Source organism: Ostrea edulis, chromosome 8 (genome assembly GCF_947568905.1).
Source record: "Ostrea edulis chromosome 8, xbOstEdul1.1, whole genome shotgun sequence".
Classification (NCBI taxonomy): Eukaryota; Metazoa; Mollusca; class Bivalvia; order Ostreida; family Ostreidae; genus Ostrea; species Ostrea edulis.
This window is the reverse complement of record NC_079171.1, coordinates 65,344,763-65,361,553: the sequence shown is the minus strand read 5'-3', so window position 1 is coordinate 65,361,553 and position 16,791 is coordinate 65,344,763. Positions and strand designations below refer to the sequence as shown.

Sequence of the window (16,791 nt, the reverse complement as noted above, 5' to 3'; positions counted from 1 at the left end):
CTTAGCTCAACGAAAATATATGATTGTTTTGTTGTTTTGGTTTTTTTTTTTTTTGGGGGGGGGGGGGGATGCGTTCTTCACCACAACTGAGAACATTATCATAGTGAAGAGTTCAAGAGCCCATGTTCACGATTTTCACCAGTTACGTCATAACCCGCTACAACATTATAAACGAGAGACATGATTATACCTTCAGATCATAATTCCATAGAAACGTTTACAATATGTTGCTTTATTTCTTCAGCAGCATCTTCATCAAACTACAATTGATTGTTTTAAAATCCTTTAAGATCTTTTTAAAACAAATCTTTAACTCTGCAACACTATTGTATGTACCCGGTTCAAATCAGCATCTCAGAACAGTAGATGAATTGCCATTTTCATTTTATGACACATTTGTTATCCATATATTATCACATTTTTTGACACATTTGACTCTTCCTTTAGCAAACCACATTCCTTCTATAGATAGGTCTATTTGATACGAAATGTAAATAACATGATTTATTGTATGTTTCGTAATAAATTCGTCTCATGTGGATCTCTTCTGGGTTTTTCTTCAAGAAGAAACACTTTTTATGACTAATTCAATAAATGTGGATATCCAAAGCAGAATGTGGATGAAAGGAGAAGATCGCGAACAGTGATCAATCTCATCACTCCTATAAGTAATACAAAATAGAGAGTTGGACAAACACAGACCCCTAGACACACAAAATGTGATATCGGGTGCCCAAGAAGAGCAAGCAACCCCTGTTGACCGGTCGCGCTCGCTGTGAGCCCTATATCTTGATCAGGAAAACGGAGTTATCCTTAGTCAGAAGCAGTGTGTAAAGAGCATGTCAGATAGTATTTGACCCAGTGATAGGGTGCATTTACAAACTGGGTCGTTATAACGACCATGAAATTTGCGAAATGCTTTCCTTAGATAATCCTGGAGGTAGAAAATAGTATTTCTCTGTTGCATCACTTATTAGTGTTAAAGGTTTAATCTAAACTAACTCGCAAACTTGATCATATTAATTTCATATCTGTATTTTCCCGTCATTTTTGGAAATATTTATCTTTAATTTTCGCTTTGTGGAAATAATCTGTTCAATGCATTCCAAGCTAATGAAAGATGAAGACAACTAACACCGATCAAACTCATAATTCCTAAAAGCAATACAAAATAAAGAGTTGGACAAACACGGACCCCTGGACATACCAGAGGTGGGATCAGGTGCCTAGGAGGAGTAAGCATCCCCTGTTGACCGGTCATACCCCTGGATATACGATATTGGGATCAGATTGCTAGAGACCTGAGTGATCCGGTAGACAGGAAACATGCGTTGTTTTGTTTTTAATTCTCATGCTGTTATACCAACGTGTTTCTTTTAACGTTTTTCTTGGTTTTATCGTTCATTCATAAAAGAGCGATTCCCGGGAAAACAAAATTTCAATGTTATTTGCAAAAAAAACACAACAATTGTACTATATTAACAAATTAATAATCTTTTTATTAAGATTCATATAAAAATATATAACAAAAGAGAATAATAGAACATACCTTTGCATATTTAATATGCATTGATATTTAAGAGAAGCAGAAGTCATATTCAGATAATGTTTATAAGACAGTCAAAAGATTCAAACTCTAGGGTTTCGTTGATTATCCAGGGGAGATAATCCCTTTTTTTAAAATTCCAAGTCAATAGCAATAAAACAAAATGAAGTTCTCTGTAAGGAATATCACGACGGTGAGAAATTGACGCCGGTTTGGAATGACTCGGCATAAATAAGATTATGGTTTGGTGTGTCACACAACGTCCTCCCGTCCATTGATTTGGTGTCTGCAAGCGAAAAAAAATCTGTGTACTTATTTTGGAAATTAAAGAATATCTCGTTTTTTTTAAAGAAAGAAATAACAAAGAGTATGGGATTTGAACATAAATATTGATGATTGTTTAACAGGCTAAATCTTTCATTTGTATGAAGTAGTAAATCTACGACCTGTTGATATTAAAGAAAGACGTTCGTGTATTATAAAACGTTGTTTCTTTGACAAATTTATCATTAACACCGATGCAATGCTCCTCCTTTCTCTGTCCCTCAGAACTTTCAGTACTTCGATTTTTATGGTAACAGCTGTTACGTTTTCTCTTGTATCGTTTTACCTTCTTTAATCACAGTCAATTATTCTGTTTCCCGCTTGATACCATTCCGGAGCACATCCCCCACAAGGATTTGTTCTGCAAAGATAGCAATGTAATGCACTTGTGACGACATGGACCATTCGTAGTCACTCGGCTATTTCCATAACCTCAAATATGTGTAGATTGATGACATCAGAGTCGGTTTTTATGTGTATGCAAATGTAACTATGACGTCGTGTTTGTTTTGTAGAAACAATATGCTTTACGATGAATTTGAAACAAAATGAACATAACAAGATGTATTTGGAAAAAGCGCTAGGTTAAGGAGGTATCCTAAATCTTAATTATGGCTAACCAGCTTTTAACACATGAATGAAAATATAGATATCAGCAATATCTATCTATTCATTTCAGATTTGATTGCATAGCTGAGTAACTCAGTAGGACATCACGTCCACTGTTGATTTGTAGATAGCGGGTTAAAGTAAAGCAGAAGTTGGTTTTTTTTTTCATATTAATTTTCGCTAAAACTGCATTTTGGACTAAATAAAGTAAATCTGAAAGTTTTTGATTTCAAAAGATTTTGCTACATATCTAAAAAGACATGATGATGTATTTCATATTGTATACGCATCAAACTCTCTATAAACGAAGCAGGTTAGCGTCATTGAATGGAATGTACGGTATATTTTGATGTCATCTGCTTAATTAAGTCAGTCCACAAATGAAATTACGCTTTACAACTGATATCGAATTCCATGTCAAATATTGGTTGTGGATTTCGACTAAGAATACAGAAATGACTCGCAGTACTTACACACATCTCGCGGCTGGGTATCTCTTACACCGTAGAGGACAGGGGTTGATTTGACATTGTCTAAACGTGGTAAATGATGGACACTCTGAAAAAGATCAAAGAATCCAATGGTCAGAAAAAGAATCTTCAACGAATTATTTTATAGACTGAATAAGGGGAAGTTTGAAACACGGTCTGTGATATAACTCCAGAAAATCGGTGTTTATTAAGATATTGTCAATGTAATGGCATGAAGAGCTGATATAATGGTGATTAATCTCATAATCCTCTCAAGCTGAGTAAGGCAAACACGGAGAGATGGAATCAGGTGCATAGGAGGAGTAAGCATTCCCTGTTGACCAGTCACACCCGCCGTAAGCCCTATATCCTGCGCAGGTAAACGGAATTATCCGTAGTTAAAATCAGTGTATAAAGAACACCTTAAGAATAGATATGAGTCATGTTAGACAGCATGTGACCCAATGGCTGGTTTTATTTGGCAAACTAGATTTTTATAACATCAATAGAATTTCTGAAATGTTGGCATTAAACGGGACTGCACAAACTAATATTAAGTTGTTTGCCATTAGCCTCCCTCAATCTAAAAACAAACCCTGGTGACATGCAGAACAAAGTCTTGCGGATTGAATCAATTGAAAGATATAAAAACCATATGCGATCTCATATTCTTTTTTATAAAACAGAGTTGGACAAACACGAAGAGGGACCAGGTGTCTAGGAGAATATTCACCCTCTGTTCCCCTTAAACTGACCGGCCACACCCACCTTAAGCCCTATATTCTGATCAGGAAGTAATCCGTAGTTAAAATCAGAATGAAAAGAACGTCTTAACAATTGGTATAAAACACGTATGCTACTTTACAATTCATATAGCAAATTGAGATAATGACTTACGGTTTGGCGTGTAGACAACTTCAGGTGGACCTGCAAATTGAAAGGTTTAGGGTGAATTAAGAATAAAATAAACAGGTTCGCAGCTGATTTTGCAATATTGTCAATTTTCTGGAGGCATATTTTTCATTTTTAACATTTAAAGCAATTACGAAATTGAAAAGAAAACTTGGTGTCATTGTGTTTCCTATTGAGCTAAATTGTATTAAATTTTACTCTTTTGCATTTGAAATTTACTTGCAATTTATTCGCATCATTTTGTGTTTCAGCTACTCTCAACACAACATAAGCAAAACAAATTAATAATTACATCAACTCAATGCATCTTCTAACGAAGTACATATAAAAAGGCTAATTGTTGGTAAACTAGAAAGAAATAATGGCCTGTTTCCACTCAAATGGGGGGGATATTATGTGCATATTGTGGGAGAGTAAAACAACTTGCTAACATTACTGTTATTTTTAAATGAATGATTTGTTTTTAATTATTGGCCAAAGGACTAAAATGTCAAACAAAATTTCAGGAAAAATCAAGATGAATCGGTATCATCTTTGAAAAATCAATGAATTTACACGAAGAAATAAAATCAAAATGTCAAAAGAAATAAATTTCGGATTTTGAAAATGCTGGAGATTATGAATTGCAACGCTTCACATTGATATACTTTTCATGAAGCGCAACATATATTTATGACACCACTCACGAGACAGGATATGACATCACAATAGTCATAAGAAATAACAGTGTATAGACATATTCTTTGTTTTAGAGCACACATGTATACTTACTTGGGTTAAAGTTATCTGTCAAAAAGAAAATATATCAATGATTAGTTCAATGAAAGGTGAAGATAACGAACAGTGATCAATCTCATAACTCCTATAAAGGTGAAGATAACGAACAGTGATCAATCTCATAACTCATATAAAGGTGAAGATAACGAACAGTGATCAATCTCATAACTCCTATAAAGGTGAAGATAACGAACAGTGATCAATCTCATAACTCATATAAGGGTGAAGATAACGAACAGTGATCAATCTCATAACTCCTATAAAGGTGACGATAACGAACAGTGATCAATCTCATAACTCATATAAAGGTGAAGATAACGAACAGTGATCAATCTCATAACTCCTATAAAGGTGAAGATAACGAACAGTGATCAATCTCATAACTCCTATAGGCAATACAAAATAGAGAATTGAGCAAACACGGACCCCAGAATTTAACGGTCATTTTCACCAATAACTTTCAACTTACAAACTAAAAACTACTGCATAATGGAAAATAGTGCAGATATTTATTGAAAAATAGCATACATTCCCTAAAGATAACATAGATATTCTTAACAATACAATGCACCTTCAGTGACATTTGATGTACTGGGTTGATTGATATGATGTTATCTGTTTTGCAAAATGATTAATTATTATACATTGATGTCTGAAAAAAAGATGACTAATTTCTCTCAGAAGAGTCTTTAATAATAATAATATTGATTGGTTTCTTATATATAGCTTTTTCTAGCGTGTGCTGCTCAAAGCGCGTTCCAATGCATTATTACCCCAGCAGACCTTATATCAATCTAGAACTTTCTCAGCCTCCTAGGAAGCATACAGTGCAAGCTGCCATTACAAACGCTAGAGCACTAACATTCTGACAATAGCTTTCACTGTCTATAGCCAGGTACCCCTTTTACAATTGGGTGGAGTGAGGAAATTCATATAAAGTGCTTTTCCCAAGGACACAACGCCGGCCCTGCCGCGGCCAGGACGTGAACCCACGACCTTACGGTCGATAGTCTTAACCACTCAGCCACCAACGTCACGCATTGACAACTGTTGACTTACGATACGCGGACATTTTCGATCCCGTTTTATTTTCACCCGATTTGCCTATATCCAAACTGGTCCTGGATTCAAGAGTATTTACTCAGGCTGCGACGACATACCACACATTACCCGAAAGACAATTGATTGTCAAGGCGTCTGACAAACACTAACAATCACTAGCTGTGCTAAGGTTCGATGTGAACATGAAACTAACGAAGCTAACACTCAACGCAATTTTAAAATTCTGCCAATAAAAACATCAAATCTAAAGTGTACGGGCGAAAATAATACACAGTGAAAATATCCGTGCATGCAGTGTGGTATAACGCAGTTACCTCCCATGGTTCTCGCTTGCATGCTCAGCATTAACGACATTGGGTTCATGGGATTCATCATTCCTAAAAATAGAACAAATTATCCTAAAATTAGAACACACATTTAAAAGAATAGAACAGTCATTCCTAGAAATAGAACAGATTTTCTTAAATCAGAACACACATTTTTATAAAATTGGAACAGCCTTTCCTGAAAATAAAATCGGCATTCCAGAAAATGCAACTAATACTACTAAAATGGCACAAACATTCTTAAATATGCAATAGACATTCCAAAAATAGAACGGACATTCAGGGAGATACTATATTTGGTTTATTTGTTTTTTGATTTTGATTTTTTTTTTTTTTTTTTTTTTTTTTTTACACTCTCCTGAGAATGTTCAAAATGAGACGTCACCGACTGTAGGTGAAGTCCCACAAATTTAGGCATATGTCCAGCGCTTAGAGCAGTACTATCGAGGGTTCGTTAACGTGACACCGCCTGCCACGACATGGGACCTCAGTTTCTAAGGTCATATTCGAAATATCAGTGACTTTCACTTCTAAGTACCGATATTAAACTCTTAAGTTGAGTTTCTATTGTTTCAGGGGAGGTGTATGAAACTATCATTGGAAATCTATCAGAAATCCTATTGTTTATGGGAAATTTTATTGTTTTAGAGACAGTCTATGAGAAATATCATTGTTTTAGAGACAGTCTATGAAAAATATCATTGTTGCAGAGACATTCTATGAGAAATAACATTCGTTTAGAGACAGTCTATGAGAAATAACATTGTTTTAGAAACAGTCTATGAGAAATATTATTGTTGCAGAGACAGTCTATGAGAAATATCATTGTTTTAGAGACAGTCTATGAGAAATAACATTGTTTTAGAGACAGTCTATGAGAAATATTATTGTTGTAGAGACATTCTATGAGAAATAACATTGTTTTAGAGACAGTCTATGAGAAATAACATTGTTTTAGAGACAGTCTATGAGAAATATCATTGTTTTAGAGACAGTCTATGAGAGATCTTATTGTTTTAGGGACAGCCTATGAGATATATTATTGTTTTGGAGACTGTCTATGAGAAATATCATTGTTTTAGAGACAATCTATGAGAAATATCATTGTTTTAGAGACAGTCTATGAGAAATATCATTGTTTTAGAGACAGTCTATGAGAAATAACATTGTTTTAGAGACAGTCTATGAGAAATATTATTGTTGTAGAGACATTCTATGAGAAATAACATTGTTTTAGAGACAGTCTATGAGAAATAACATTGTTTTAGAGACAGTCTATGAGAAATATCATTGTTTTAGAGACAGTCTATGAGAGATCTTATTGTTTTAGGGACAGCCTATGAGATATATTATTGTTTTGGAGACTGTCTATGAGAAATATCATTGTTTTAGAGACAATCTATGAGAAATATCATTGTTTTAGAGACAGTCTATGAGAAATATCATTGTTTTGGAGACAGTCTATGAGAAATATCATTCTTTTAGAGACAGTCTATGAGAAATAACATTGTTTTAGACACAGTCTATGAGAGATCTTATTGTTTTAGGGACAGCCTATGAGATATATTATTGTTTTAGAGACATTCTATGAGAGATGTTATTGTTTTAGAGACACTCTATGAGAAATATCATTGTTTTAGAGACAGTCTATGAGAAATAACATTGTTTTAGAGACAGTCTATGAGAAATATCATTGTTTTGGAGACAGTCTATGAGAAATATCATTGTTTTGGAGACAGTCTATGAGAAATATCATTGTTTTAGAGACAGTCTATGAGAAATATCATTGTTTTGGAGACAGTCTATGAGAAATATCATTGTTTTGGAGACAGTCTATGAGAAATATCATTCTTTTAGAGACAGTCTATGAGAAATATCATTGTTTTAGAGACAGTCTATGAGAAATATCATTGTTTTAGAAACAGTCTATGAGAAATATCATTGTTTTGGAGACAGTCTACGAGAAATATCATTGTTTTAGAGACAGTCTATGAAAAATAACATTGTTTTGGAGACAGTCTATGAGAAATATCATTGTTTTGGAAACAGTCTATGAGAAATATCATTGTTTTGGAGACAGTCTACGAGAAATATCATTGTTTTAGAGACAGTCTATGAGAAATAACATTGTTTTGGAGACAGTCTATGAGAAATATTATTATTTTATAGGCAAATCTTAGCGGCATAAGAAAATTCCTAACAACTTCCAATTTCTAAATAACTTCATAATTCCATAGGCAGCTTGAAATTCAGATTTAGAATTCATCTATGGTATTGATTTTTACTGTTCCGACCTCTGTAGGAGCAAATAGGTGAAATCTGTTAAGGTCTACAACAAATATTGTGGTAGCAGGTTGAACTTTATAAACGTAACGATACTTTTTGTAAAGTGAATATTTCTACTTGAGATTAAGTTGAGATAACCTTTGGGGGAACATTCCATTTTAATAAGCAATTCTATCTCTCCGTTATGTTGCAATGGAATAACGTTCTGAGATTCAAAAATCCCGGGTAAACAGAGTAATCCGTAGTCAAGTCAGTGTGCAAAAAAGGCCTAACAATTGGTATGAAACAGTCATAAAGGATTTAGCCTAATGACAGTTTGTATTTGCAAATAATGTATCTATGATATATATCGAATTATTATTTTTTCATCATATTACCAGACATAGCACCAAATGCATTATTAAGGCCACCCAAAGATCCGCCGCCCGAATTTCCTCCCATTCCGGCCAGGCCCATCATGGCAGCCATACTAGCAGCTTCCATCATGGGATTGGATGACTGAGAAGAACTAGACCAGCCTCCGCCTCCCTGCTGAGCGCTCCAGTTATTAGACTGTTGGCCCCCTCCCCCTCCTCCTCCCCCTCCAGAACTGCCAAAGTGGGGGTTCGGGTCCCAGGAGGGATTTCCTGTGGATTGGCCTGAAATAAGATATGAATTTGCACAGTTCCCTGCGGATATAATCGCCGGTTCAATCTTGTATTGAGGTCTAGAACCCGAATCAAATTGATACATGTATCGAAATGCATTTCATAGTGTGCACATACATATTTAGTGAGAGTTGATTAGGTTACATCGCAGATCAATGATGTTAACATTACTGATATACTAACTAGGTCACACAACGGGACAATAGTTTACAGGTACACATTAGTTAGTAAAAAGTTCGAAAATATTCTGTTAATCCATATAGGAAATAGTTTCTTTACATAAATACTGGAATATAAAAGACTTAAAAAATGGAAATAAAATGTGTTGAAATTCCCACAAAATGGTAAATTTTCTAACGCAACATTAATTATGTGACCTCAATCACCATATACACTTATACATACACACATAGAAAAAAAAACATTTATCACAGATGCACAGATAAAAGGAAATACGTGACACGTGAATTTCCGTGCTACACGGCGTGATATTTAACGACTCTGGAAAACAGAAATAGGCGACCCGCAATCTATCCATTCATTCTGTTGTCAGATGTTTGACAGGATGACTTAGATTATGACGACGTTATGTGTGAATTGCAGTGACGACCGTGAAATTCACGTGACACATCCCTCTTATGACGACGTTATGTGTATATTGTATTGACTGCCGTGAAATTCACGTGACATATATCTGGTGAATTAAATATGCAACGAGATTCACATCGGCACAGAAAACTGGGTCGCTTGCTGATATGATGTGGTTGACTTTAAGCATGGAAGATTAATTTGATATTAAATGTGCGAAAATAGCAAAGTATGAAAGGTGAAGATAACGAAGAGTGATGTGACTATTTAACTTGTAACTGATTTCATTCATATTATCCTGAAACGTAATGTATGATTGTAAATTTTCTGAAACAAAAATGGCTAGCGTAGTTGACATGTTCATATAATTGAATGTTTTAAGCAATGTTGCGTGATATCTTGTAAAAATAAAACCAAGCAAAACGTTAATCAAATTAACGCATAACGTCCATACACAGGGCTAAAAATTCACAAATATAATTATAACACAGTGAAATATACGCTTTCCTGGATCATACACAAGTAGATTCATCCCCGAGACACTTACCCCATATATTGGGTGCTAAAATGAAATAAATCAAAAATAACATTAACTGCCATATATTTAAAACCAGTACTGCATTTTGAAAATGTGTGCAAAAACGAAAAAAAATTAAAAGCAACCATAAAAATTAAAAAACCCACAAATTACAACAACTTTTAAACATACAGTAGAGTTAACAACATGTCAACGCTGTCTTTTTTCACGTAAATATGATGCTTTCATCTTTTTGGTATTTACCTGGTTTATGTCAAGGCGAGATGTCCATCGCTTGACATTTACGGTCATTACTTGATACATAATTAACAGCTAGTACACAATAAAACGCCATGTATATTGGCAAATAATGTTGATGAATAATATAAGAGTGTTATACTAAAATTATTCCCCACTATTGTCAATAGAAAAGCAAAAGTGAAGATAATTAACAGAAAAACGAAAGAAAATGTAGTGGTATTTTCCCCCTTATTTTTCTTTTCTTTTAAAATTCTGAATTTAAACTTACCGCCAGTCTGAGCAAATACAACAGCAACACCTGGAATATGAAAGTAAAGAAATAATGAAAATTAAAGAATTACGTAATTTTAAACAGTTTTTTTTAACATTAGGAAAAACAGGAAAATGTAAAACAGGAAATTTTACTTGTGATCTATATGAGTATTGATATTGATCAAGAACTGTATATGACTATTTCTTTTACAAGGATCTCCTATTTGGAATCATCTACTAATTTTACATCTACAGTTAATCCTTTAATCCATAACAAATACTTTTTAAATGGAAATGTTGCACTTTTTTAAGTATAGGAATGCCTTACCCACTAATAAGAATAAACAGACATAGTTCACAAACTCCATGATCTCAAATCCGCAGTCCTGTTCCGATCTGATGTCCAAGCAGTTCAATTTAAGGCCAAACTAAGCTCATAGTCGACTCGTTCCGCTTGACCAGAGCCGTCAAACTGTACAATATAATTGATGTGCTTTTCGTCAGCATAAGACGCCATATCCCGGCCGGGACACGCACGCTTCTCAACGGTCTCTGTCACCAGAGGACAATAAAACCGGATGTGTAACGCCCGTCATATAGCCGCCCGAATTTCTATTTCAATTGTTCACCAATGTGTAGTGCATGTATTTGTGTTAATATCTGAATAATTGACATGTGGCTTCCCCATTACGTGTCCGCGTCTATTTGTGTGAGAACAAGTGACAGGGAGACGCGGTTTATTTAAGAAATAAAATTCATTTCTGAAAATACATGAGGGTGTGAACTGCGGCACTTCACGGTGGCGTACTTTTCATAAACCGCGTTAAAGTATGCAGCCGTGCAACTTTGCAACCATGCTCTCGTGTAATTTCCAAAATGAAAATTTCTTATACAAAACGTGAGAATAGACGTATGTTAATGATAAAGATTTGATTTGAACAATCTTTATTGTATAAGTAGACAAAGGGATTGGTTACAAGTTCTAGCAACTTAGAAAACCTCTCCCAAAGGAAAATTTACTTATGAAGGTCCACATGTCTATTGTTTACAACTGTTACGCATTCATAAAGAAATATCTATCGTTCAAGATTTCTAACGTTACCAAAAGCAAACACATTGGAAAAGTTAATATAGACTGGTATCTTGAATGACAACAATTACCAAAATAACCTTATCATGGTCACCAAGCAACAGGATGGTTTCCATTCCTCTTTTAAATTTATGTTCCGTTATCCACCGGTACTGTATCTATAGATTGGTCTGTAGCAGCATTTCAGTGACAGAATCTTCGACCGGAAGGACGTGAGTTTGAGCACCGCTCGTTCCATGGATCCGTCAAACCTAAGCCGTAAACATAAGTAGTGATTGTTCCTTCGCTAAACGTTAGGCATTTAGACGTAAGAATTAGGGCTCTTTCAGATATGTCCTTAAAATCGGAAGCCTCGTGTTGCAGCATGTGTTGGCATGCTTGTATTCCGAATTTACTCATTTCTTGATTATATTTTGCATGAATGCATTTATTTCCGATCTTTGCAATATTTTAACGGGATTAATTGATTGTATATTGTATATTGTTTAACGTCCCTCTGAACATGGAGACGTCACCATTGCTGGTGACGGGCTGCAAAATTTAGGCCTATGCTCGGCGCTTACTGCCTTTGAGCAGAGAGGAATCTTTATCGCGCCACACCTGTTGTGACACAGGGACTCGGACTCGGACTTTGCGAATCTCTTCCGAAGAACCACTCCATTTAGTCGCCTCTAACGACAAGCAAGGAGTACTGAAGACCTATTCTAACCCGTATCCCCACGGGATGCTTTTGAAGGGAAGTTAGTGCTAGGGATGAATGCTTCAAAATCAATCGATGGGTTATAAGTTAAGTCAAATCTTGAACTTAAGGTTGATATTTCACCAAAGGTTTGACTGCTCAAATAAGTTTAAGATTGTTTTGAGAAATACAAGCCTTGTCTTAAATATATCCAAGAAACCTGTAGAAAGGAGTTGATTACACAAAGTATGTACCCTATTACAGGGATGTTCGCTCTCCCAGAGGCCCACCCACCATTCACCATTCTATAAGCTGTTTGCACGTTGGACAACCCGGCCAAAAATTAACAGCTCAGCAACTGATCAAAGTTTAAGAGGCAGCTTATCTGTGTAATACTGATATATACGTTATAAAACTGACGAAGATACTGGCAGAAAGTTAGATATTGTAAGATAGTAAGTTGCCAAATATCACAGCACTTAAAAGTCAGTTTTATTGGAACTTTGAAATGACAATTCAAAACGCGGCAAATATTGCAACTAAATTGAATTCAAATCAAACGATCCATTATTGAATTTCAAAATGATTTAGGTAAGAAAATGTAGTTTGAATAACTTTAGCTTTTGCTAAGTACGGGAACGAAAGAGGATACACAAACAAAAGTTGTCCTGAATGATGCTTCTACAATCGTTGATGTCGATTAAATTCCACTGAGACATTATAATTGCAAAATTTAGGGAGCATAGTAACGTGTAAGATGAAAAGTAAATAGATCGAACAGTTATCAATTTAATACATGGGAAGGTGAAAATGAAGAAAGGTAATCAATCTCAAACCCTCTGTACGGAATACAAACCCAGGAGAAGGCAAACACATGTCTGGAGGAGTAAACATTCCCTGCTCACTGGCCACACCCCTCCTGAGTCCCATGTCTTGATAGTGTAAACTGAGCAATCCGCAGTCACAAATCAATGTCCAAACATTGTCTCGGAATAAAACTTCTCAGACAGCATTACACCCAATGACAGATCATACTGGTAAATTAAACCGTTATAACGAACTTGTGAACATCCTGTTACATCAGCTTATTTGTCAGTAACCTGTCTCTCGTTTAAAGTAAGAATTTAGCCAATTTTATATTTGGTATCACGACTATAAGAATGTGTATGATATTGTAACTTAATACTGTTTTAAAAGTCATTTTAAATATCTTACTCCAAAAATCTTACAACGAAAAATACCATCCATGTATCTCATTGCACCAATATTGCTATATAAAAACTTTTCAACAATACAGGTAGTAGAATTACACCATACACGATAAATGTGCAAACACTAAAGTCATCAGAGAAATCTCTGTCTATCCTATATCTGATTGGAAATTATTTACCGGTTTTAATTAATTTGACATATGATCACAAACTTTAATGGAACTTTATTCTTCGTTGTTTTACAGTAGTACCTTTACAAAAACATCGACACTACCTTTTCTGTGTATCAAAAGAATGCATGAAAAGTGAAGATAACAAGCAGTAATCAATCTCCTAAATTCCATAAGCAATACAAAATAAATAGTTGGGCAAACATGGACCCCTGGACACACCAGAGGTGGGATCAGGTAGCTAGGAGGAGTACGCATCATTTGTCGAATAGGCACACCTACTGTGAGTCCTATATTTTGATCAGGTAGGCGTAGCATGTATTTTATAATTATTGTAGATACCTCAAGGCGTCCAGTAAATATGAGGAAAAAAATCCTCTTGAATTCTTCAGTATATCCACTTTGATATAACACACGTTTTTTGTGTGTTGTTTTACTTCAGTTATCGGAATACTCAATTTATTGGATAACCTTCAAGATTCAATACAACAAGCGAGATCAACAGACCAATCCCAGGTGAAGACCTTCAAGATTTAATACAACAAGCGATATCAACACACCAATTCCAGGTGAAGTAGAAAATAACTGCAATAACTGGTCAACTCTGATCTTTTACATATTTTCTCTACCGGGTTATCACTATGACGATTAAAATCAAATTCTAGTACAGCGTATCATACACCGATAATGACGTGGATATCTTCTATACATTCCTGTCAAGTAAAGTGAACATTTGATAATGTAATCTATTTATATATAGCAATCTTAGTACTCCAATCTTCCAAATCATAGGTAGGCTACTCAGCCCGATGAGGTTTCCGCCTACTTGTTTAAAAACTTTCAAACCACGCGACCTCTTCCAATTCAGGCCGTCTGTACATGTATAGCCTATGCTGCGTGTTTCAACAAGTGTAACAATATGTCTGTTTGTTTTCGTAGTACAAAAATATTTAAGAATTAATAATCAAAATTGGTACCGTATAAGTTTTACATTTTGACCCCTGGGTCGAGGCTTCTGCTGGTGGACTGTTAATCCCCGAGGCTCTCTACAGCCCAGTAACTAAGTACTTCGTTACTAGCTTGAAAATACGGATGTATATTTAATTGCTGTTATAAAACTTAGAAATTCAGGATTAAAGATTATCTCTCTCACGCATAGCTCTCATACTTAGACGAATTTGACTCCACTTTTTTGGCACACTGTTTTTTCCCTATGATAGCTCTAAAACTTCATAGTTATTTCGGATTTCAAACATTTCGGTTGAGCATCACTGAAGAGACATTATTTGTCGAAATGCGCATCTGGTGCATCAAAATTGGTACCGTATAAGTTTTACATGTAAAGCTTCTGAAAATTGAACTATAATGTCACATTGTGCGATTGTTTGTACTAGTAATTTAAATTGATACACTCTGAAGAGCCGAACAACACGGCGAACGCGTTAAGTGTAATTAATCAATGCGAATCAAGTGTACTTAGTCATCGTTCAATATATTTTTTTACTTAGTACCTATACCATGGACTTTTACTGCAATTTTGTTATAAATGGTATATGGGAAATAATAACAGAAAGCAGATCTACTTTGGCAGCAACTATGGAAAATATTCTTGAAGATAATACAGGTGAACTTTTCACCTTAGGTGATAAAGCGGAGGATCTAGCAAATATCATTAACAGATTAGAGAAGCATATCAAATGCTGTGATAACAAATCGTAAAATAACACGCTGAAAAACTACACAGTTTAAAGTTTACACAAAAAACCCATAAATTGTGAATCTAATGTAGACTTCCTTATTCAAAGAACACGCCACAATCCAGAAGATCATTTTCTTTTGTTTGGAGGGGACGTTTCGGTAAGGGACGACAGAAAACGGTCCGATTCCATCAATTATAGACAACCTCGAAGTTAGTTATAATTCCCACAACGATGCAAAAATATTTAACTTTTCTCTCAGAGACATTTTAGTTAATGAAATGAGAATCTTAGACAGGGGTCTAACATTTACGTCCAAACCTTAACGAGGTAATGTGGATCTCACAAAGGATACTGAGTAAATTTGTCAGAAACGTAGACTTCGAGAATATTAGTGTTCATGAATCCTTTATTAGAAAAAATAACTTCAAACCTTTTTTGACAACGAGCTATTTCCATTAATTTCATACGCAAAAATAAAAATACATGAAAGGACACAACGCATGTTTCTAAACTTTTTCATTTTTTCAGCAAAATTAACTCTTTTTATGCCTAAAACTACTTTAAATGTGTTTGAAATGAAATATTTTGCGTAGTTTTCGAGTTTGAAAACGATGAAATTCAAATCTTGCGATATGCATATTTTCTTTCGCTAGTTTACGCGCCATTTTGTGTGACGTCATATGCGACCTCGGGTTTGAAAACATCTATTAGCCATTTCATAAACAGATTAGATTTAATCGACAAAAAACCAATTGTCACGTTAACGGCTTGTAAATAATAATGCATTAAGATGTTTTGTGCCGTGCTCGGGTGTACTAGTTGTCGGTAGAAAGGATTTAGAATGAGTATTTTTCAATTTTTCGAAGGAAGGTACGAGAAAAAAGACGTGAATAATTTTTTTGTTGGAGCAAGAACTTTACCTTAAAAAACACACACAGTCACCTTTTCAACCATCGCTTGGACAGAGACCCTGATAAACTGCGAGAAAATGGATATATCGAAGCTATAAGCACTGGTAGGCCTATAGCATACATTCTGTTTTGCTCTTCAAATTCAATACGCACTCGGATTAACTGACCTTCACCTTGTAACAACGTATATCAACGATACAATGTAACTTCTACCAACTGGTAGATTTACAACAACAAAAAATAAAGATACAAAATAATTGAACTTTTAATTATACAAATAATAGAATATTGTATTTCCTAACTTTAAATTGAATTATAAAATTATTTCTTTATTGAACTCGTAACATCTTGAGTGCGTCAGTAGGCTATAACGCCGTGCTCCCATTTGTACTTCCTAAAGAAGTGCAGATCACAATTCAAAAATAGTAATAAGATTGCTTTATCAAAATAAAA

General features: G+C 34.8%; 1 protein-coding gene across 2 annotated transcripts; it reads right to left on the bottom strand.

The window, feature by feature from the left end:
- Positions 1 to 1,520: 1,520 nt before the first annotated feature.
- On the bottom strand, positions 1,521 to 11,130 carry LOC125662411 (dachshund homolog 1-like). 2 transcript variants are annotated; one of them, XM_048894619.2, is made up of 10 exons: positions 10,906 to 11,130; positions 10,594 to 10,623; positions 10,095 to 10,109; positions 8,690 to 8,950; positions 6,015 to 6,077; positions 4,633 to 4,647; positions 3,847 to 3,876; positions 2,953 to 3,037; positions 2,157 to 2,231; positions 1,521 to 1,832 (listed from the first exon to the last, which is right to left on the bottom strand). In XM_048894619.2, the coding sequence occupies exons 1-9, from the start codon at positions 10,943 to 10,945 to the stop codon at positions 2,162 to 2,164; spliced, it is 609 nt and encodes a 202-aa protein (XP_048750576.1). In that variant the 5' UTR covers positions 10,946 to 11,130; the 3' UTR covers positions 1,521 to 1,832; positions 2,157 to 2,161. The 2 variants fall into 2 exon arrangements, with proteins under 2 accessions (XP_048750576.1, XP_056002667.1); XM_056146692.1 differs by lacking the exon at positions 10,095 to 10,109.
- Between the last annotated feature and the right edge of the window lie 5,661 nt (positions 11,131 to 16,791).

What these genes read in the sequence shown, in the direction of transcription:
- LOC125662411 (XM_048894619.2), bottom strand. Translation starts at nt 10,945, where the DNA reads ATGGAGTTTGTGAACTATGTCTGTTTATTCTTATTAGTGG. An exon ending in CTGTTTATTCTTATTAGTGG is followed by an intron (nt 10,624 to 10,905) that starts GTAAGGCATTCC and finishes TTCATATTCCAG; the next exon opens with GTGTTGCTGTTGTATTTGCT. An exon ending in TGCATTTGGTGCTATGTCTG is followed by an intron (nt 6,078 to 8,689) that starts GTAATATGATGA and finishes TTCTATTTTTAG; the next exon opens with GAATGATGAATCCCATGAAC.